Here is a 24,633-nt window from a genome sequence, read left to right on the forward strand (position 1 = left end):
ATTAAAAATGTATATCCCTGGCCTTTCTTTGACCCTGAAAATTGGAATCTCTGGGACACAGTCAAGATACCTGCACTTTAATCAAGACTCCAAGGTAGCGAAAGGCTATGCAAAGTGAAGGGCGAAATGCACATTCCCAGGGATCCCTTTGCTGTGGAGTCAGCCTGCAAGGTGAAGCCCAGGTCTCCCCATGCCAATATGATGGGCACCTAAATTTGAGAACAAATGCTCAAGAATGGGCATGTCACCCATTTCAGAGGCAGGCTAACTTAGGAAAGGACTCAGTCATTCCCCTTGTAAGCACATAAGTAGCTGATCTTTAGCCACAAGAGTCCTAAACTCACACACTGAGTCACAGGGGGAGGGTTTTGGGTTTTTTTGTTTTTTGGCTTTTGGGGCCACATCTGGGGTATACAGAAGTTCCCAAGCTAGGGGTCCAATTGGAGCTGTAGCCACCAGCCTATGCCACAGCCACAGCAACACAGGAGCTGAGCCACATCTACAACCTACACCACAATGGCAATGCTGGATCCTTAACCCACTGGGTGAGGCCAGGGATTGAACCCGTGTCCTCACAGATACTAATCCAGTTCATTACTGCTGAGCCACGATGGTAACTCTGGGGGGGGGGTGTTTTTAAACGCAGTTATTGCTATTACTCAGGTGTAGTGAGGCCAATAGATCAGGAGACAATGGCCATTGAAAGGTTAATTTGCTATTCGCAGTTTCTGCTCTGGACTGAATTGTGTCCCTCCCGCTCCCCAAGTCCATACATTGAAGCCTTAACCCCCAGTGTGAATGTATTTGGAGACAGGACCTATAAGAAGGTAATTAAGGCTAAATGAGCTCTTAAGGTTGGAGCCCTGATCCAATAGGATTAGTAACCTTTTAAGAAGAGACACCAAAAAACTTACATGCCCTTTCTCTCTTGCTCCCTCTCCCCACTCCCACCCCACCAAGGAAGCACATAGCAAGAGAGCAGCTGTCTACAAGACAGAAAGAGAACGCTCATCAGAAACTGAATCTGCCAGCACCCTGATTTTAGATTTACCAGCCCTGAACTGTAGGAAATAAATTTCTGTCATTTAAGCCACCCAGTCTGCAGTGTTTTGTTGTGGCAGCCTGAACTAATACTGTTCCAAAGAGTTTAAGGTAGCCACACCACACGGGGCCACACAGGGAAGCACCAGGGTTGGTCAGGAAGCAGAGAGAACAGGAGAAGCAAGTCTCTCTTGTGGATTCTGCAGGAAGGAATGGGTAAGGAAGAGGCGGCAGGCTTAGGATTGGCTAGTTCGATTAGCTTCAGAGGGTGCTGGGTGGAGGGGCTGTCCTGAGCTGTCAGTTACCTGACTCTGGGGCGACTGGGGCAGGGGACTCTAGCCTGGAGTCTGAGAGCCTGGATTGAGAGTGTGGGCTCCGGATTGGTTAGTTTGCATATAAAAGGCATATGCTCCTGCTGGGTTTACAGTCTCTAGGAATCAGCTAGCCTGGGAGGGGCGGTCTCTCTCCAGCATGGCCCCAAGATGGCAACACATCAGAAAATAAAAAGCAGGATTAATAGTAGGTAGAGACGCAAAGGTGTATGGAGATGAAAGGCTACCAGACGAGGGGAAGAGCACAGCAACCTGTCAGGCAGGAAGACCAGCAGAATCAAGACCCACCATAGATCTCCAGCAAGCAGCTCATTCGTGGTCCCTCAAGAGCACACTTCCCACCTACCTGCTGTGGGTCTTGGCACTCAGATCCTTTAGGAGAGCTATGGTGCCCTCCCCTCTGGCATTGAAGGACACGGTGCAGATGGGATGTGGGATCTCCAAAGCCCTCTGAAGGAGAAGCTCCTTGGACTCCTCTGGAATGTCCCCCACCACAAAGTAGTAAATGGATTCAATCTGCAAAACAGAGGTGCCAACAGTTTATTTCCCTGACACCTCCTAACCTTGAACCAGACTCGTCAGCAATATACGCTAAGACCGCTTCTTGAAAAAAGTAAACAGCCAGAAAGAAAAGCAGCACTGCTCAATGTTTCTTGAGGAGGTGTTGGGGCCAAAGTCAGGAAGTGAGAGATTCAAGGCCGGGTGCCAAGAAGTCTCAGGCTTTCGGTGTGAGGGATATGGTTGGTTGGCAGATTGGAAGAAGAGCTTCCTCTGAGCCCATGAATACATTATGAAGGTCAGGAGTGGCTATTTTCAAGTTCAGGAGCAAAAGAAGGGTTGGCACAGCCCCTGGGGGCAGGAGGCTTATCAGCCACTCACCATAGCGGTGCCAGATTTCTGCAGTGTAGACTCATATATGCAAGGTTGAGGTGGCCCGTGGGAAGCAGGGCATATTCCCAGTAGGTTCACCCTGTGGTCCCAGTTCAGGGAAACATGCCTGGGGAGGTGGGCTGTCCTGACTTCACACAGCAGGTCAAGGCCAATCCAGGAGTTGAGACACACACACAGACACACATACACACATACATCCCAAGCTTAAACCAGAGATATGGGCGATGCATACCTCACTCAGGAAGGTGACAATGCTAACACAGTCCCTGCTTAATTTTTTTTTTTTTTTTTTTTTTGGCTGTGCCCTCAGCAGGTAGAAATTCCTGGGCCAGGGATCGAACCCATGCTACATCAGTGATAACACTTGATCCTTAACCCCTTAAGCCACAAGGGAACTCCAGGTCCCTGTTTAATTTAAAGATGTCAGCACCATCCTCCTGCAACTCATGAGTATTGCAACCTCGGGCACATGATTTAAGTTCAGTTTCCTCACTTGCGAAAAGGGAGATTATGCCGTTTACTTCCTGGTTGAGCTTCAACAAGACGACGTCCATGTATATAAATCTCAGAAAGTAAAACCAGAGGGAGAGCCAAGAACACATACCACATAAACCTGGCCCTAAAAACACCCTAAGTGATTTCTGGGACAGTGACCCCAGCAACTGTACCTTGTTTTAAGGGATAAACAGAGGCTCATGCACCTCTAATCACAGCCCCTCTTAACTGCAGATAAACAGTCAATTAACCTCACCTCGACTTCAAAGCCTACTGGCCCACAGAGAGGAGGGCTGATGGTCAGCTCTCAGCTGCTCAGGACACCCGGTCTTGGGCTCCCCACCTCTCCCCCACACTGTGTCCCAGGAGGCAGGTGGGGCACGTGGTGGAGGGCCCATGCTGGAAACTAGGAGTTGGCCAGGGTGGGAGCTGAGCCCAGCCAACTTCAGCAACAACCCTACAAAAGAGCCTGCCTGGCCCCTGCCTCTTCCTCTCAGGCCCTTCAAGGCCAGCGCCCTGATTTTCAAAAGTATCTCATGGAAAGTAAAGACTGCGGGATGTTGAAAATTTCTTCCAGTCAATCACCACAAAGGCAGAAGAAAGCACAACAGAAGGAAGCATTCTCCAGATTCCTAATTAGACAACACATATCATTCTCATAGCAAGTGTATTCTGCGTCATTCTCTTCCTGGTGTTATATGCTATCTTATGCAAGACGCCTTTTTTCTCATAGCAGGAAAGAACCTACATATGAGAATGTTTTGTGCTCAGAAACTAATGATCCTCTTTCATACTTTTTCTGTCTTTGATTTATTTGGGGGAGGGGTGCCATGATTAGAGTCAATCTGAATTTTTATTTTGATGAATACACTTTGAACTTCTAAGACTTCAAATCACTGCTTTTTGTAGGTCCTTATCCTTGTCTAATACAGTCCTATTCTTATTGCAAGAATGCTTTTACTTTCTGCCTCACCTTGAAGAATGCGAACATATTTAATTTCTGATTTCCTTCTACTTTTTATCTTCTCATGCCACAATCTTCCTCTTTTTTTGTGGCCATCTTTCATGGTAGTGAGCTTTTCTCTGCGTGATTTCAGCTTTTTTTTTCAGTTCATCTTACACAAAGTTTTTTTGCCTGTGCTTGCTTCACTTTGATACGTGGTTTTTGTTTTTGTTTTGTTTTGTTTTTTCAGGACTACACAGCAGCATATGGAAATTCCCAGACTAGGAGTCAAATTGAAGCTGCATCTGCTGGCCTACACCACAGCCACGGCAATGCCAAATCCTTAACCCACCGAGAGAGGCCAGGGATCAAAACCGCACCCTCATGGATACTAGTCAGGTTCTTAACCTGCTGAGCCACAATGGGAACTCCTAGTATGTGTTTTTACAGTTTCTTCAACCTGGTTCATCCTGTTGGGCTGCAACAGACAAGGTCTTATAATAGGTGGTTTGGGGCTTTCTTCCTTTGTGTCCAGACCTCTATAAGCAACCCTGGCTCAAAAGACATCTTAAACAGGCTCCACAGAGCTGCAGTTACTAGTTTTCTAGCTGTGTCAGTGCCCAAGTTTAGCATGCAGGCAGCTTCCTCCTCTCTAGGATCTAGAATCACACACGGCCCGAGACAGGGGAACAGACACAAGCAGAATATTCTAGGATTTGGTAGATCAACAGGGAAGTAACTGAGGACAAACATCTCTCATTGGTCTGTCGGCAGCTTCTGACACCTTGCATCTCCGGCTGCATGTCATGCAAACTCAGCTTCTTTGCTTTGCCAATAACCCAGGAGTCTGAAATCCTTGTGCAGAGACATTTTTCCCTCAAGATTTCATCAAACTAGGAACTGCTGTAGCCAGCAGTGAGTCAGGATTTCCTCTCCTTCATGAAGGCTATGGAGTATTCACTATTCATCAAAGTCCTTACTCAGCTTCTTAGCTGCCTACATTATTAACTCTCAGTTATCCTTGCTCCAGATTTCCTAGGACATGCTTTCCCAGAGACCAGCTAGCCCACCACCATCTGCACAGGGCTTTCTGCCTCTCCTTTCTGCTCCCGTAACAACATTTGGAAAAACAAAGATGATAAATACGCTACCTACCATTATCACACTCCGCCCCTGCCAAATTGAGAAGACGTCTTTTAAAGCAAAATGGACTTGTGGCTGTCTGCTATTTGGGATGACAAGTTAACATAAACTGTGAATTCTTGTTATCATGCCCAGTTTACCAATGAAGACACTGAGGCCTGGACAGGTTAACTGACCTGGGCAGGCAGCCAGTGAACCCAGCCTGCCTGACCCCAGGAGCTTCTGCCCTTGCTTTCTCAACCACTGTGCTCTGTTGGTTCACCATGGCAAGGCCAGTCCAAAGGTGTAAGAGATGATCAGGAATCCTAGGACTGTGAAGGTAAGATCACGTGACAAGAAGGTGGCCAGGGACAGGCGCTGCTGTTTTAGTTCCTTGGCGCCCACACCATCTAAGGCTCCTACACCTGATGCTACTACCACTGCCTGAAAGTTGGGTCCAGGAAGGAGGTGGTCTGGCTCAAGGGAATTATCCCCATGGAACTCCATACCCCTTAACCAGCACCTCTGAGCTCCTTGAGGCCAAGGGGGACTGGAGCAGCTTCCTCAGTGAGCAGCATTGTCCTAATGCTGATTTGTGCTGAATTTGATAACATCAAACAGTAAATATTTGGGTTCTATGCTGCTATTTTTCCACGAGTCCAAAACTCTTGCTACTTTATCCTACATAAAACCAGTGGAGCCTTTATGTTTTCACTTGAAATGTCTTATTCTGTCCAAACCACAGGCTCTGCAGCTCCCCCAGTAACCTACACCTACCCAGCCAAGGAGGCCTCCCTATGTTCCCAACCATGAATCTGGGGCAAAAACCAGACTGGAGCAGACGCTTCCATCCTGCTTGCACTCTGCTTGGCCTGTCAGAGGCTCCCAGGCCTTTGGGCATAAAACCCCCCACTCTGGAGTTCCTGTCGTGGCTCAGTGGTTAACAAACCCAACTTGTAACAGTGAGGTTGTGGGTTCGATCCCTCACCTTGCTTAGTGGGTCAAGGATCCAGCATTGCCGTGAGCTGTGGTGTAGGTCAGAAACGCGGCTCGGATCTGGTGTTGCTGTGGCTATGGTGTAGGCCGGCAGCTGTAGCTCTGATTCAAACCCTAGCCTGGGAACCTCCATATGCCGCAGGTGGGACCCTCAAAAGACCAAAGACCAAAAATAAATAAATAAATAAAAATCCCCACTCTGCAAGGAAGCAAACATGAAAGTCAACCAGAACAGCAGTGAGAGGTCCAGCAAAATCCTATCTTGTCCTTCATATAACTTTGATCATTACAACAGCTTTGAGCAAGTCCAGACCTTGAATCAAACTTCCAGGTCCTTCCTGTACCTCTGGTTTCCCTTTCCTGGTTCAGCCCATTTTGAGCTTCTGAACCCTCTACCATGGCAGTGACGGCCCCTGGCTACTGGGCAGCTCCCTTCTCAGATCCATCCTAACACCCTTGACCACCACCAACTGGGCTTCAGGGTCCTTGTCCCCACCCACCATCCCCATCACAGCCATACCAGGCTCAGCAAATTCACCCACCTGGTCTCATGTAGACCACCTCACTTCAATTCAAAAAACCTCTCAAATCTGTACCATAGCTTGGGGATGGAATCTCTTGGGCCCACACCTAAGACCCAACCTCCAGATTATCAACACCATGTCCTTTTTATCCCCTCAGTGTTCAACAAACACTTATCGAGCCCATGCTAGGCACTACCATTGCTAGGGACACAGAGATGAAAAGATGCAATGCCTGACCCACAGCAAAAAAATGAAATGCCACGGGTGTGATTGATGTGGCCAGTCCTTCAGCTCACCCTCCAGCAGTGAAGGTTCCTGGTGGAATCACGTGGGTCTGTCTCTAATTCACCCACTTAGTCTGCCAGTGAAAATGGCTCTTTAGAAAAGTAAACAAGGAGTTCCTGTCGTGGCTCAGTGGTTAACGAATCCAAAGGAACCATGAGGTTGAGGGTTTGATCCCTGGCCTTGCTCAGTGGGTTAAGGATCCGGCGTTGCTGTGAGCTGTGGTGTAGGTTGCAGACGCGGCTTGGATCCCACGTTGCTGTGGCTCTGGTGTAGGCAGGTGGCTGGGAACCTAGCCTGGGAACCTCCATATGCCGTGGGAGCGGCCCAAGAAAATGGCAAAAAGACAAAAAAAAAAAAAAGTAAACAAGGAGTTCCCATCATGGCCCAATGGAAACAAATCTGACTATTATCCAAGAGGACTAGGGGTCAATCCCTGGTCTCACTCAGTGGGTTAAGGATCCAGTGTTGCCATGAGCTATGGTGTAGGTCACAGATGTGGCTCAGATCCTGAGTTGCTATGGCTGTGGCGTAGTCCGGCCGCTACAGTTCCTATTCAACCCCTAGCTTGAAAACCTCCATATGCCATGGGTGCGGCCCTAAGAAGACAACAAGTAAAAACATTTTTTAAAAATAAAAAAGTAAACAAATTTGCGCCTATCAGGCACACAGACGACAGGCTGAGGGAACGCAAAGAGAAATACAGGTTCCTCTGCCAGCAGAAGGCAGGCCCGTCTCTTATAGGGAGCCAGGAATCAGGGCTTTGGATAAACAGCCTTCTCTGTCCTCAAGACTGTCCCACCCTGGATCAGCAGGTCTTCCAGGGTCTCCTGGCATGACACCCCTCCTCATAAAGACCAGGGAAGCTATGACTTCCAAAAAACATGTCCTGGGACCAGAGGATACTGCAGTGCAGAAACCCTGTGCCAGACAACACGCCTGGGCTCTGAGCACAATACCAGCCCTCTAAACATTTCCTCAGAAGGCCACAGGCCACCCTCCCCTTTCACAGAACACACCAGTAACCCTTCCATCCATAGTGCTCTTCACGTGCCCTGATGAGAGCCATGATTTAAACAGACCCACACTCTGCCCGGGCTCTTCTTGAACCCAAAGGTTCATCTTCTCTTCCCCCAGGTCTATCTCCCTGGCCCTCCAGTGGTCCCAAAGGCCAATCCTGGAGGAAGCCAGCAGCCTCTGGGCCTCCTCCTTCACCATAACCAAGTGCCCTGTCAGCCCCTCCTGTTCACGTGGAACTGGCACAAAACCCCAACTTCCCTGTCAGTCTTTGGACACAGACAGCACCCATTTTCCTGGTTCGTGTCAGGAGTCACCCACTCTTGGAGGAGATGTGAACTCAAGGCAGGTTATCATGGTCAGGAAAAGCCTGGGGCTTTAGATCTACTGTTCGCAATGTTCCTTAAGCCTTAAATCTCTTCTTTTCATAGCAGACTGCAGCTACTTGGAACAACTGGAAACTCAGTGGTGTGGACATGAGAGGCAAAGGGCAGAGGAGCAGATCTTTCTGGGAACCCAAGCCCCTCCCCCCCCAACTCCAAACTAATCCACATAAAACACAGCGCGTGGCATTTTATATATGAGGCAGGTGCATTTGCTCATGTTTTCCTGGGGCCATGCCCAGATAGAGGCTCTAGGTAGAAAACACAGTGCTCCGAATATGTTTCACATTTATCATGGCCCAGAGTCTCTTCTCAAGAATTTTCAAGTGGCATCTGAGCAGTGCCTGTAAAGCTTCTTTCTTGGTTCTTCTGATTCCATAAAATTTCCTTGGAACTCACTAAATTGTTACATATTTCCTGGGCTGGGGAAAAGCCCAGAGAAAGAGAAGGCCAAACCAAAGGGAGGTAAAACAGAAAGCCAAGGTCACCAGGAGATCCTGCAGTCAGGTCAGGTTGCCAGAGTCAGCTATGACCAGGGTAGACAGGTGAACAAAGAAAGAGAACACACACACACACACACACACACACACATGTCCAAGAGCCTATGAAATATTCCATTTCTTGAATGCTTATTACGATGTCCAGACATTTGAAATTTTACAGATGTTAAAACAAACTTGAAAGGCCAAAGAACAAAGTAGCCTGTATTTTGTTCTTCTTTAATGGGAAACATTTGTTTCTCTGGCTTTGTGATGATAAACAGTATGTTCCCAATTTCCAACCATCACCCTCAGTATCAATAAACACAATCTGGTGACCACTGGGGGCTATCCTTTCAAGGTGCCAGCACATGGCTTCCTTGCCCAAGAAAGGACTTCTTAATGCAGCAGAGGAAAGCTTGAAATCTACAGAATCCCTGGGCTTACAGAGTGGAAGAGACAATGAAGTATTAACTAAGTAATTAGTAAGGATTACTTAAGCATTGATATCCAAAGGAAAGCAGACCTATCCCCACTGAGCTGAGGTGGCCTGAGGACCTCATGTGCCCACAGTACTTAAGGGTCCCACTATTAGAGTCACTCACAAAAACACACACCCTTGTGGCTAAAAGAGACATAAAACACCACCATTTAACCACTTCTTCCAGGTAAAGTCTTATTTCCCAAAGGTCCCCATCCAAATGCAGGTGTGAATGCATTTTCATTCAAGAACAGATGCCGGGAGTTCCCGCTGTGGCTCAGTGCAAGTGAACTCGACAAGTATCCATGAGGATTCAGGTTCCATTCCCAGCCTCACTCAGTGGGTTAAGGATCCAGCATTGTTGTGAGCTGTAGTATAGGTCACAGACGAGGCTGGGATCTGGCATGGCTGTGGGCTGTGGTGCAGGCCTACAGCTGTAGCTCTGACTGGACTCCAGCCTGGGAACTTCCACATGACACAGCCCTTAAAAAACAAAAAGGAACGGATGCTGCACCAGCTTGGATACACTTCATTTGTGAAGCAGAGGACCTGGGAAAGAGCAGAGCATGGACACTAGGGGAACCCTATTTCCTTATCTTTGGGGTTCTAAGGGGAGTCTTCCAACCTCTCCTCTCCATAAAAGATGGATTTCTCTAATTCTCAGGAGAGCAGGAGCTCAACTGAGGAGGCCTTTGAGACACACAGCCATGGGCTCATTCCCTTCCTCTCTCGAGGTTCAGGGGCCTAGGGCAGCTCATGGCTCTCCTAGCAGCCATTTAACAGGGGTCTGCCCAGCGGCCCTAATCATCCCCAGGGGAGCCCAGCCAGGCTCAGGGGGTGGAGTCTCATTTTGGTTGGTCCTGCTCTGCCGTCACCAAAGCAGCCCTTTGGATCCTCACGTGACCTCTGCCACCTATTTCTCAGCTGGCTTCAAATTCAGAGGTGAAGAGGATTAAGACTGCTAGGGCTCTTGAATGCCAACAATGTGGTCTCTGTGGGATGCAGCCTGAAGGGCCCAGCTCCGCTGGAAGCCAGTGAGAGGGTACTAAGCGTGAAGGAGCGAGCATGAGGCCACCTTTGAGACCTGGCACAGGACACAGATATGCACTTACGGTTGTGTCTTTCCCAGCTTCCAGCAGAGCATCCAGACAGCCGGCCTGGCTCGGAGGCAGCTCAAAAGGCCACTTCTCAAGCCAGCTGATGGCAGCAGCTATGGACTGTGCCGTCACAGGAACAGCATTTTCCTGCCATTTCACAGGCTCCTGGGAAGCCCTGAAAGGAAAGGCAGTGATCAATGGAGCTGCCAGCCCTCGGCCTCATGGTACGAGCAACAAGATGCCCACCTTTCTCAGAGCTGAGACAAAGAAGACACAGCTCCTGGCCCTCTGACAGTTACCAAGAAAAGAGGCAAGCTGTTTAAGACAGGTTTCCCAGGCACCATGACAGACCTTCCATAAGCTGTACTGACTGGGGAAAACAATGGTACAAGAGAAATCTTAAATCCCAAAAATTCAAACATTAACAAGTGTGTTAAAATTACTGAGGAAAGTGATCTTCATTAACAGGCAGGTTTAGCAGTTCCTGTCATGGCGCAGTGGTTAACGAATCCGACTAGGAACCCTGAGGTTGTGGGTTCGATCCCTGGCCTTGCTCAGTGGGTTAAGGATCCAGCATTGCTGTGGCTGTGGTATAGGCCAACGGCAGTAGCTCCGATTAGACCCCTAGCCTGGGATCCTCCATATGCCATGGGTGCGGCCATAAAAAGCGAAAATAAAATAAATAAATAAGTAGGCAGGTTTATGTGGCATTGTCTTCTATGAATAGTAAGTTTATAGAATTCACGGCATTAGGATTTGCAAATCCGCAACAACTTTATCACTGTGAAGTTTTATTTCTAATTCTTTTATTACATTGTTTTCATTATTTGGAAAGATTCCCATCAGTGACCTTTTCTGGACCAAAACAGTATTGTTTTGAGTTCAGCAGAGCATGTTTGTAAATCCTGGGAAATTTTTATTAAATTATTTAGCTTGGGCTTGGAAATGGAATAGAATGCCCTGAAAAACAAGAACCACTTGAATTTATCTCTGTGTTTATAACTGAACGAATTATATGAATCATACATGAATGTGTAATTCTAAGAATTATGTGAATCAAGACCTGAATGAATCAGCCTGATTTGTCCCTGGGCGCCTCTCCCCCACCCCCAGAAGCAGAGGCTCCCTCACCTCTGTGTCACCCCCTTGTGGCCCTCTGTGTGGAGAATCTGGCTGAGTGACATAGACACTACAGCACACATTTCCCAGAAAGCTAGAGCACTGCAGACATAATACTTAATTCCTTCCATAACAGACCTATGACAGAAACAGGAACCCGGGATAGGACACAATTCAGCAGCGTCCTCAAAGAGGTCATCTGTTTAGCTGAAAATATTTTACTCAAAAAAGAAAAACTCAGAGGTCTCTCATGGCTCAGCAGGTTAAGGATCCAACGTGGCCATCGCAGTGGTTTGGGTCGCTGCTTTGGGGTGGGTTCAATCCCTGGCCCAGGAACTTACACATGCCAGGGACATGGCCAGAAAGAAAGAAAGAAAGAGTCAGTTATGTAGCTGCCCCTCTCATCTAGATGTTTTCTGTCACAGAGGGGCAGCACTGTTCCACATGAGGAGTTGGCACTGAAGTCCAAATTCTCCTGAGTCCAAGAATCTGTAAATAATTGATTGTGAAAACCCTGAAGTACGGGAAATTCTGTAAAGCCAGCCACCTGTTGCTCTGATTAAAGGGGGTCATCTTACATGGGAATTCAATTTGAGCTGCAAACTCAGTCTGAAAAACAATGAAATTTGTGACATTGGAACTCATGATCAAACCTAAAGGCGAAAATACATGAAGGCATTTTATAGCCTTAAATATAAGGTCAGTATAATTCATATTCTTATATTTTGACCTTGCCCTACATTGAAGAAAAGAATGTCTTAAATCTTTTCTAACTTGAAAACTAAGATGCCATATGCAAAGCAGATAAAAGTTTTCACGATTAACTCACTGTGGGTTTCCTGTTGGAATGATATATTCTGGGAAATTACAACATTAAAGCACCTCCTCCCCAGAGAGCTAACTGTGTTAGTTATGCTACTTAACTCCAAATATGTGAAAATTACTTATGAAGCGTTAGGGACATACTCCTTTCCTATGGGAACTCACCATATGATATTGAACTTGGCTATGTAAGCCACCTGTTCCTTGAGGACCATGATTAGAGCATCTCTGCACAGATCAAGCTCCTCCTCCAGCATGCCACCAAAATCCAGCACTATAGTGATGCTCTGTTCCACAATGACACCAAAAACCTGCCGGCTTTTGCTGGTGAGCCAGTCCATCCGCTGCTTGTAGCTCTCCACAGCTTGTGTTAAATGTTCCACATACTGATAGATCAGCTCTGCTCTGGCTGTCAGCTTAATGAAAATAGAAGTCACAAAATAAAATAAAGAACAGCACACCAAAAGAAGTCACTTGCACCACAGTGACAATAGGGCCCACTCAGTCACAGCCTTTGCTCAAGAACCGTGCATTAATAACAATTTTGTAGATGATCCTTCAAACCCCATGTAATCCAGGAGGAAGTGTTCCCTTCTTTCAACTGAAAAACCCTTGGATAATTCCCTGCTGAAGGAAAGATGATAATGAGATCTACTCAAAATACAGCACTCTTTTTTTAAAAAAAAAAAAATGTGTTTCCAGATTGTGTTTAATCTTTCTAGTTACAAAATTATTTTTATCCATAAGTTCAGGGGTACATTTAAGAAATTAGGTATAAGAAAATAGAAGTCAGCAAAGGTAGATGAAAAAAAAATAAGTTTTTTAAGGAACTAGAAAACAATGGACAAACAAAACACAAAGTTAGTACAGGAAATAAATCATAAAGATCAGAACAGAAATAAATGAAATGGAGACTAAAAAAAAATCAATGAAACAAAGAGCAGACTCTTTGAAAAGTTAAACAAAACTGATAAACCTCTAGCCAGACTCATCATGAAAAAAGAGAGAGTGCCCAAACCAGTAAACTCAGTAATGAAAACCTAAAACAAACACCACAGAAAAAGGATCATATGAGATTACCATGAACAACTATACACCAATAAAATGGACAACCTAGAAGAAATGCACAAACTCCTAGAAATATATGTACAATCTCCCAGAGAAAACCAGGAATCAATAGAAAACATGAACAGACAATTATCCAGTAATTAAAGTCAACCAGTAATATATTAAAAAAAAAAAGCCTTGAAAACAAAATCTAGAATCAGATGGTTCCACAGGTGAATTCCATCAAGCATTTAGAGAAGAGTTAACATCTATCCTTCTGAAACTATTCCAAAAAACTTGCAGAGGACGAAACACACCAAACTCATTTTACCAAGCTAGCATTAGCCTGATACCAAAACCAGATAAAGATATCACAATAAAAGAAAACTATAGGTAAATATCACTGATGAACATAGATGTAAAAGTCTTCAACAATATATAAGCACACTGAATCCAACAACACATCTAAAGGATCGTTCACCTTTTAAGAAAGAGGGATTTATCCCAGGATGCCAAGATGGTTCAATATCTCCAAATCAATAACTATCATTCACCATATTATAAACTGAAAAATAAAAATCATATCATCTCAATAGATGCAGAAAAAGCTTTTGACAAAAGTTAACATCAATTAATGATAAAAACTCTCCACAGAGTGGGTACAGAGGGAACACACCTCAACATAATAAAAGGCGTATATGATAAGCCCATAGCTAACATCATATTCAATGGTAAAAAGCTGAAAGTATTTCCTCTAAAATCAGGAACAAGACAAGGATGCCACTCTTGCCACTTTATTCAACACAGTATTAGAAGTCTTGGCCACAGAAATCAAACAAGAAAAAAAAAAGTAAGAATCCAAATTGGAAAGAAAGAAGTAAAACTGTCACTCTTTGCAGATGACATGATACAATACATAGAAAATCCTAAAGACACCACCAAAAAAACTATTAAAGCTCATCGGTGAACTCAGTGTGGGATACAAAATTAATATACAAAAATCTATCAGAGTTCTATATACTAACAATGAACTATCAAAAAGAGAAATTGAAAAGGCAACCCCATTTACCATCACAGCAAAAAGAATAAAATACCTAGGAATAAATCTAAGACGGTAAAAGTAAAAAATTTGTACTTAGAAAACTATAAGACACTGGTAAAGAAATTAAAGGTGACACAAATAGATGGGAAGATATATTGTGTTCATGGAGTGAAAGAATTAATATTGCTAAAATTGCTAAAATAACCATACTACCCAATACAATCTACATATTTAATGTAATCCTTATCAAAATACCAATGGCATTTTTCATGTGACTAGAACAAATAATTCTAAAATTTGCATAGAAACAAAAGACTCTGAATAACCAAAGTCACTTTGAGAAACAAGAACAGAGCTGGAGGAATCATGTTCCTTGATTTCAGACTATACTATAAAGCTATAGCAATCAGAACAGTATTGTACTGGCACAAACACACTCACACAGATCATCGAGCAGGACAGAGAGCCTAGGAATACACCCATGCATTTATGGTCAATTAATCTATGACAAGAAAGGGAAGAATATAAAATGGGGGAAAGAGTCTTTCTAATGAGTAGTGCTGGGAAAACTGTACAGCTACATGTACAAGAATGAAATGATAACATTCTCTAACACCACACACAAAAATAAACTCAAAATAGATTAAAAACTTGGAGTTCCAGAGTTCCCATCGTGGTGCAGTGGAAACGAATCCGAGTAGGAACCATGAGGTTGCGGGTTCGACCCCTGGCCTTGCTCAGTGGGTTAAGGATCCGGCGTTGCCATGAGCTGTGGTGTAGGTTGCAGATGCGGCTCAGATTCCACATTGCTGTGGCTCTGGCGTAGGCCAGTGGCTACGGCTCCGATTCAACCCCTAGCCTGGGAACCTCCATATGCCACAGGAGCGGCCCAAGAAATGGCAAAAAGACCAAAAAAACAAAAGATTAAAAACTTAAGTGTAATTCTAGAAACGATAAAACTCCTAGAAGAAAACAAGGGCAGAACAGCCTTTGACATAAATCAGGCAATGTTCTTTTGTATCTATCTCCTGAGGCAAAGGAAATAAAAGTAAAAATAAACAAATGGGACCTGATTAAACTTAAAAGCTTTTGCACAGCATATGAAACTGCCAACGAAATGAAAAGCTAACCTTCTGAATGGAAGAAAATATTTGCAAGTGATATGACCCATAAAGGGCTAACATCCAAAACATATAAACAGCTTATATAATTCAATTTCAAAAAAAAAAAAAACCCAATTGAAAAAAAAATGGGCAGAAGATCTAAATAGACCTCTTTTCCAAAGAAGACACGCAGATGGTCAACAGGCAAATGAAAAGATGCTCAACATCACTAATCATCAGAGAAATGCAAATCAAAACCACAATGAGATATCACCCCACACCTGTTAGAATGGCTACCATCAAAAAGACCATAAAGAACAAATATTGCTGAAGATGTGGAGAAAGGGGGACCCTTGTTCACTTATTGGGAATGTAACTTGGTACAGCCACTGTGAAAAACAGTATGGAAATTCTTCAAAAATCTAAAAATAGAAGTAGTACATGATCCAGCAATTCTCTTGGGTATATATCCAAAGAAAATAAAAACACTAATCATAAGGGTACATGCACCTCAATGTTCATAGCAGCATTACTTAAAACAGCCAAGATATGGAAGCATCCCAAGTATCCTTTAACAGATGAATGGATAAAAAAGATACAGTGTGTATACACAATGGACTATTACCCAGCCATAAAAAAGAATGAAAATTTGCCATTTGCAACAACATGGATGGATCTGAAGAGTATTATGCTTAGGGCTATTTCACTGTCAGGCAAAGACAAATATTGTATGTAATCACTGATGCATGGAACCTAAAAAATAAAACAAATCAATGAATACAACCAAAAAATGCATCTGAATTATATGAGAATCTGGTGTTGAATTGCATCATTGCACAAATGATATCAAATCTAGATAAAATTAAAACAGTCCAAGACAGTCCAGGGAATATTGGGAGAAAAAAAATAGGTAGAAGAAAAGAGAGATCGGCAAAGGAAGATAATTGAAAAAAAATCATACTGAAACATCTGCCTAAGTACAACATGCCAAAAATATTTCTGAAAAACCTTCTAAACAGGCCAGCACACCTGGCACATCTCACCCCTGTGACCCATTCTTCCGCTCATGGCCTTTGTCCTATGAGGCCAAGCTCCCCTCTACCTGGATCACTTGATCACCAACTACTGCCACCAACACTCTAGGGGCTGCCCCAAAAGGTGACACACTAATAAAGCATGATTCACACAGGTCAAGCACAATCATGCAAGGCCTTTCAGAGTGTAGGGAGGCAGAAGACATACAAAACGAGTAAGAAAAAATGTTGCCCTATTCCATGAAGAATCAAAATTTAAAATATATGGCACTTTTTTAAAAAACAGTAACAATCCTCATAACACTCCTCAACACCTAAATGGTTAAGAAATTGCATCTTCTGAACACACCCTGTAATTCTACATGTTCATGCCTTAGTTCAAGCTGGCCCCTCTGCCTTAAGCTCCTTTTATTCTCAACCCCCTGTATCTTTCAAGCTTATTCATGAAGCACTAACATCACTTTCTGCTCTTTTCCATGGTCCTTAAGGATGCATTCTAACTCCCTGGCCAGGGTGCACGGCACGTACTACAAATCTGTACGTAAGAAACCAGGGTGGGACTGTGTCGCAGGGGCTATAGGGGTAGAATTAGATGGCAAAGAAAGACATTTTCAACAATTCTGCATTGATTTTAAGCTAGTTCAGATAAAAAAGTACATGCAGTACACCAAACTCAAGATTCTATGGATATTATTAGGACCAAGCTAAGTACAAAAATAATGCAAATTTTTTTTTTTAAATATTAAGAAGCAGGTGTTCCCGTTGTGGTGTAACGGAAACAAATCCAACTAGGAACCATTAGGTTGCGGGTTCAACCCCTGGCCTCAGTCAGTGGGTAAAGGATCTGGCGTTGCCGTGAGCTGTGGTGCAGATCACAGCCTCGGCTCAGATATGGTGTTGCTGTGGCTGTGGCATAGGCTGGCAGCAACAGCTCCGATTAGACCCCTAGCCTGGGAACCTCCACATGCCATGAGTGCAGCCCTAAAAGGACAAAAGACAAAAAAAAAAAAAAAGTTACAATCCAGGTGGTACATGGCTGTACAGTGACATGTACAAGTATCCATTAAAGCAACGTGATGGGACGTGTGTCTCTGGAAGTTCCATGTGGTGGCCAGGGTGCATGTGGTACCTCACAAGTTATGGGGGCACAAGAACCATGAGTTGAACTGCTGGGAATGAAGGGCCCCAGAAAGAGGGGCCACTTGCTCTCTGGCCCCTACTACCTGCATCAGCAGCCCTCTAGGGCATCTGTCAGGGAATAGCAGCTTGCACTGGCCTTTCAGCTGACCTCTGTCATACTGCTATTTAAAAACTTTTCCAGGCAAAATAAAGTGTTGATATGCCAAGGTTTTCACCTGCATCTCTGTACTGATCTCTAATGAGCTAAGGGCTTCCCTCCCCAGTTCCTTGGCAGTGACTTTCCTCACTCTTCACACTGTCAGGAGAAATCTTCCCGTCCTATTAAGGCCTTGGCCCCGCTGCCTCTGGGTGCAGACCTCAGCAGCAAGTCACAGGACCTGGCCATCAAGGGAACTCCAACTTACATTGTATGCTCTGCCATCTTCGGTTCTGTAGATCCGTGGAAACAGGCCATCTGCATAGCGGGAAGACACAAGTCTCCCCAGAGAAGTCACATAATCTGCATGTTTATACAGAAAAACAGTCAAAACGGTGCATTACCAACACTGATTTTTTTATTTCAAAATGCTTTTCTCTGACATCCAATTATATCCCCAGGGAAAGCAACAATCCATGATGCTTGGTACTCTGTTCTAGATAATGAAGGATTTCTAGATGCTATGATACATGTGGCTATTTATGACATGTGTAATCCTTCAATACATGAATGAATGGAAGGAAAAACAGGGTTTGTTTCTTGATTTCCTGGTTCTTTTGTCCAGAATGCTTAAGGCAGAGGTTAAAAAGAGGACATAAAAATTGTGCTTAATTCTAGAAATTTTCTTAATTTATTAATTTTATTTGGAACTTGGACTTAGATTTCTGAATTTTAAAAATTAAACTTAGGTATTGTTCTCTCAAGTGGGGGCTTGTGAATAAAGGAGATGAAGCAAGTAGCTAACAGAGCCAGAATTCCCATACAGAAGGTTAAAACTACTTTCTTCTCAGAGCATATGCTCAGCTGTTTAACCTCCATCCCACAAACGCTCACTGAGCACCCACTACGTGCTAGGCACAGTGCTTACACAACAGGAATATGATGCTTCCTGAAACACATGCCAATTCCTTCACAGAACTAACAGAAGGTTTCAAGGACTAATTTACCTCTTGGCAGGAGAGGGATGAGGTAAGACCTTACGGAGATGTTTTTACTGTGATGATTATTTTATTGGTGCTGTTGTTATTACTAAGTCCCAGTGGTGGTGGAGAGAATGGTAGTACTCCTGGATCTGACACTGCCTTTCCTCTACCTTTCTAGGGAGAGAGGATAACCGCCTACTCAGGAAAGGGAAAAAGGGCAAGGCTGCATTTTACAGGCCAGGCTTGGTCCGAAATCACCAAGAATAATAAAATTTACAAGTCCTAAAGTTCAATGTTCATAACAGTAAAGAGCAAAGAATGGATATTTGAATTCCATCAGCAATAACCTCACTCGATAAACTTCTCAAACTCTGAAATCTTCATTTCCAAGATTTCAGCATCTTGATTGACATTTACAGAGCAACTTCAAATCACCGGCAACATTCTCTCTTTACCTACAACGTTTCTCTGGAGTCAGGAGAAAGAGCTGTTTTTTGGGGGAATGGAAGGAGATGACTTTATGTAAGGCTCTATAAGCTATATTGCCAATTAAAATCAAGGCACTGTGAATTCTGCATCTGAAAATGATAAAGTAGATTTTACTGGCTAACTCTCACACAGAAAAAAAATTATAAACTCTGGACAGAATATAAATATAGCTACTTGGAAGTTCTCTTGTGTTGCAGTGGGTTAAGGATCCAACACTGTCACTGCAGTGGCTGGGTCACCACTGTGGCATGAGATCGATCTCTGGCTGGGGCCGTGGGCATGGCCAAAAAAATAGCTACTTGGAGACCCTAGAAAGCAATCTAGAACAGGCAGAAACTAGAGTAGTATTAATTCCTGAAAGAAGGAGACTGGTGAGATTTGCATTTAACAAGGGAGACAAAGTCAGAAGTTGAGCCCAACCAAGTTAACTGCTTAAGAATCAGCTCTCCACCCACCAACTGAAAAATAGAAGCACACTGCAGAATATCCATGCAATTCATCTCCTGACATTGTTTGGCCACAAAGTGAATGACATTCTGGTGCACACTACAACACAGATGAATCTTAAAAATAATCATGTTAAGGGAAAGAAGTCAGTCACAAAACACCACATATTATTTGACTCCATTTATATGAGACGTTCAGAACAGGTAAATCTGTAAAAAAAGAAAGTAGATGGTTTTGGGTTGGGGGCTGATTGGCAGGGAGAACAGTTAAGAAGTACGTGGTTTCTGGAGCTCCCGTCATGGCACAGCAAAAACAAATCCAACTAGGAACCATGAGGTTCTGGGTTCGATCCCTGGCCTTGCTCAGTGGGTTAAGGGTCCGGTGCTGCTGTGAGCTGTGGTGTAGGTCACAGACATGGCTCAGATCTCTGGTTGCTGCACCTGTGGCATAGGACCGAAGCTGTAGCTCTGATTAGACCTCAGTATGGAACCTCCATATGCTGTGGGTGTGATCCTAAAAAGCAAAAAAAAAAACGAAGAAGAAGAAGTATATGGTTTCTTTCTGAGGCGATGAAAATGTTCTAAAGCTGACTGTGGTTGATGGTTACACCTATCTATGAATATACTAAAAAATATTCAATTATACACTTTATTATTTATTTATTTATTTGTCTTGTTAGAGCCACACCCATGGCATATGGAGGTTCCCAGGCTAGGGGTCGAATCAGAGCTGTAGCTGCCGGCCTACACCACAGACACAACACGGGATCCAAGCTAAGTCTGCACACTACACCACAGCCACAGCAATGCCAGATCCTTAACCCACTGAGCAAGGCCTGGAATCAAACCCGCATCCTAAAGGATACCAGTCAGATTGACTGCATCTGAGCCATGACAGGAACTCCCAATTGGACACTTTAAATGTTATTTTTCAAAAAGTAGATATGAGAATGTAGCTGTGTTCTATTGGAACAAAAAAAGAAATGTGCAAAAATGTAAAACAATGCCACTCTTAGAGTTCCCATCGTGGCTCAGCAGTTAGCAAACCCGACTAGCATCTACGAGGACGAGATTTCGATTATTCCTGGCCTGGCTCAGTGGGTTAAGGATCCAGCGTTGCGGTAAACTGTGGTATAGGTCACAGATGAGGCTGGATCCCGCATTGCTGTGGCTATAGCATAGGCTGGCAGCTACAGCTCCGATTGGATCTCTAGCCTGGGAATCTCCATATGCCGCAGGTGCAGCCCTAGAAAGACAAAAAGACAAAACAAACAAACAAACAAACAAAAAAAACCCCACAATGCCCCTCTTCTCACTAACATTTTTGTTTTAGAAAATATATTTTTTCTTAAAATGTTATCTTAACATATAATTAGTTATTTTTAAATGAATTAATACAGATTTTAAAGGTTTTAGTTTTAACATTCAATATGATAAATATCAAAATATATAAGAAGTACAAATTCTTATGAGGCTAAAACGACATGATATGAAAGTATATAAAAGAGATGTAATGAATTCAATAAAGAAACATCAGAGTAAAAATATTTATAGAGAAATAATAGGTAATCAATTTTAATGATAGTGGTTTTCTCATCAGAAATCATGGAGGGCAGAAAGAAGTGGCACAATGCCTTTTAAACGCTAAAAGAAAAGAACTGTCAACCCCATTATATCTTCTTCAAGAATGAAAAATAAATAAATAAATTGTCAAAGAAATTGAAAAAAAAAATTGTTGCCAGCAGAGCTATTCTTAAGGAATAAATAAAGAAAGTTCTAAAAATATGACAGAGATGATAAAAGAAAGAACCCTGATACATCAGGAAGAAAGAAGACAGTAAGCGAAAATGTGGTAGACTTCTTGAGTTTTCTAAGTTGCTTGATGGTTAAATAAAAAATTATATATAGTACAGTCTAATGTGAGTCTCAGTGTATGAAGAGAAGCAAATATGCAATGGCATTTCAACATAGGAAGGATAATCTTTTAAATAAAAGATGCTCAAGAAATTGGATATCCATAGTCCAAAAAAAAAAAAAACCTTCTACAGAAACTAACTTAAATTGATCACAGGCTAAATGTAAAACTTCCAGGAAAAACTGGGAGAAAAACTCTGAGGCCTAGCAAGATCCATAAAAGAAAAAATAAATAAATTGAGCCTCATTACTTGTGCACTGAGATACTCTGTTAAGAGGATAGAAAAACAAGCTACAGACTAAGAGAATATATCTGTGAACCATGTGTGTGATAAAGGACTCAAATCTAAAATATGTAATGAGCTCCAAAACCACAACATATAAAACACTAATCTAATTAGAAAACAGAAGATATGAAGAAACACTTACTTTGCCAAAGATGATACACAGCAAATTAGAATATGAAAAGCTGTTCTATAAAACTAGGCATTAGGGAAATACAGATTAAAACCACAATGAAACATCACTACATAACTGTTGGAACAGCTAAAGTTGTAAATGGTGACAAGACCAAAGGTTGGTACCAGGAAGAAAAACTGTATCCCTCACATATTACTGATGTGAGTAGTACAACCACTCTGGAAAACAGTCTGGCATTTTTTTTTTAACAAAACAAAATAAAGAAGGAAATATGCACTTAACACACCACCTAGCAATTGCATTCTTGGGCATTTATCCCAGTGAAATGAAAATTTATGTTCATAGAAAAACCTGTAAACAATTGTTTATAGCAGTTTATAATTGTTTATAAACAATCTTATATTTATTTGTAATATCCCCAAACAGGAAACAACCCAGATGTCTTTTAATGGGTAACTGTTTAAACAAACAGTATACATCCATACCATGGAATACTACTCTATAATAAAAAGAAACAAAACATTGATAGATACATGCAGCAACTTCGATGAATCTCAAAGAAATAATAAAAAGTGGGGGAAAAAAGCCAATCCCCATGTAGAATAGCCAGGTTTATTCAGCACTAGTGCAGGCTTAAAGGAGTCACCTCCAGACTCTGAGCACCAGGTCTTCATTCTGGGTAGCTTTTACACAATACAGACTTCCAGGTCTTGTTTTTCTCACACAAGCAGTGCACACACACCCTTTCCTGGAGCAGACAGTGTTCCTGCCTAAGAAGCTGAGTAAGCAAGATTACAAAAACAAAACTCATAAGCAATGCTTGGAGCATGGCTAGCAGAGCTGCTAGAAAGGACATAAGGCACATAGTTGTTTCAGGATTACAAGAAGGGTGGTACGGGGCAAGCAGAGCTGCTGCCAGGTACATAGCTGCCTCCTCAGCTGGGGTGGAGGGGGGGTGTTTCTCTAGTTAAAACTCTTACTTCACTCAAAGGTCATATACTATATGATTGCATATATATAAACATTCTCTAAATGAGAAAATTACAGAGCTAGAAAACAGACTGATGGAGTGCCCTTTGTGGCTCAGCAGTTAATGAACCTGACTAGGGTCCACGAGGATGCAGGTTTGATCCCTGGCTTCGTTCAGTAGGTTAAGGATCCAGGTTAAGGATCCAGCTTTGCCGAGAGCTGTGGTATAAGTCACAGGTATACTTCAGATCTGGTGTTGCTGTGGCTGTGGTGTAGGCTAGCAGCTTCAGTTCCAATTTGACCCCTTCCCTGGGAACCTCCATATGCCGTGGGTGCGACCCTAAAAAAAAAACCAGACTACTGGTTGCCAGGATTAAAGGTGTTGGGCCACAGGGTGTCTGTATGACTATAAAGGGTAACCACAAGGGAGATAAACAGTTCTGTATCTAGATTGTGGTGGTGGTTATATAAATCTATACAAGAAATAAAATTACATTGAATTAGTCACACATGGTGTACCAATGTCAAATTCCTGGACTTGATATTATACTATGATTTTATAAGATATAACCATTAGGGAAATTGTGTGAAGGTATGTGGGATCTGTCTATACTATTTTTCCAAATTCCTGTGAATATATCACTTCAGAATAAAAAATATAAGTCAACCAGAGTTACCACCATGGTACAGTGAGTTAAGAATCTGACTGCACACTATTTGCAATAGCCAAGACATGGAAACAACCTAAATGTCCATCGACAGAGGAGTGGATCAAGAAGATGTGGCATTTATACACAGTGGAATATTACTCAGCCATTAAAGGAACGAAATACCAGCATTTTTAGCAACATGGATGGGCCTAGAAATTATCATGCTAAGTGAAGTCAGCCATATAACGAGACACCAATATCAGATGCTTTCACTGACATGTGGAATCTGAAAAAAGGACAGAATGAACTTCTTTGCAGAACAGATACTGACTCACAGACTTTGAAAAACTTATGGTTTCCAAAGGAGACAGTTTGGGAGGTGGGGGGATGCGCTGGGGTTGTGGGATGGAAATCCTATAAAATTGGATTGTGATGATCATTGTACAACTATAAATATAATAAATTCATTGAGTAATAATAAAAAAAAAGAATCTGACTGCAGTGGCTCAGGTTGCTGTGCAAGTACAGGCTCAATTCCCAGCCCGGAAGAGTGGGTTAAGGCATAGCCACAGCTGTGGCATAAGTTTTAGCTGCAGCTCAGATTTAATCCCTGGCCGGGAACTTCCATATGCCACAGGTGCTTCCATTAAAAATAAATAAATAAAATAAATAAATAAATAAAAGTAGTTCCCATCGTGGCTCAGCAGCAAATCCGAATAGCATCCACGAGGACGCAGGTTTAATCCATGGCCTCACTCAGTGGGTTAAGGATCCGGCGTTGCCATGAGCTGTGGTGTAGGTTGCAGATGCAGCTCAGATTCAGCGTTGCTGTGGCTGTGGTGTAGGCTGGCAGCTACAGCTCCAGTTGGACTCCTAGCCTGGGAATCTCCATATGCCACAGGTGTGGCCCTAAAAAGACAAAAAGACCAAAACAAAACAAAACAAAAAAATATTTAAAGGAGTTCCCACTGTGGCCCAACAGGATCAGTGGCGTCTCTGCTGTGCCAGGACACAGGTTTAATCCCTGGCCCAATACAGTGGGTTAAAGGATCCAGTGCTGCAGCTGTGGCATAGGTCCCAACTGCTGTGGCTCAGATCTGATCTCTGACCCAGGACTGCCATATGCCATGAGGCAGCCAAAAATAAATACACACACACACACACACACACACACACGTCAATCAAACAATCATCCAAAAAAAGAGAAAATTAAATAAAAACAATATCAGATAAACA

General features: G+C 43.1%; 1 protein-coding gene across 1 annotated transcript in view; it reads right to left on the reverse strand.

Moving 5' to 3' along the window:
• Positions 1 to 24,633, reverse strand: part of VWA3B (von Willebrand factor A domain containing 3B) — a 222,067-nt gene that overhangs the window by 188,153 nt on the left and 9,281 nt on the right. Inside the window, 4 exon segments of the mRNA XM_047781500.1 lie at positions 1,720 to 1,889; positions 10,099 to 10,258; positions 12,190 to 12,440; positions 17,795 to 17,889. Coding sequence (XP_047637456.1) covers positions 1,720 to 1,889; positions 10,099 to 10,258; positions 12,190 to 12,440; positions 17,795 to 17,889 — 676 coding nt within the window.

The sequence above is a fragment of the Phacochoerus africanus genome, chromosome 5, assembly GCF_016906955.1.
Source record: "Phacochoerus africanus isolate WHEZ1 chromosome 5, ROS_Pafr_v1, whole genome shotgun sequence".
NCBI lineage: Eukaryota > Metazoa > Chordata > Mammalia > Artiodactyla > Suidae > Phacochoerus > Phacochoerus africanus.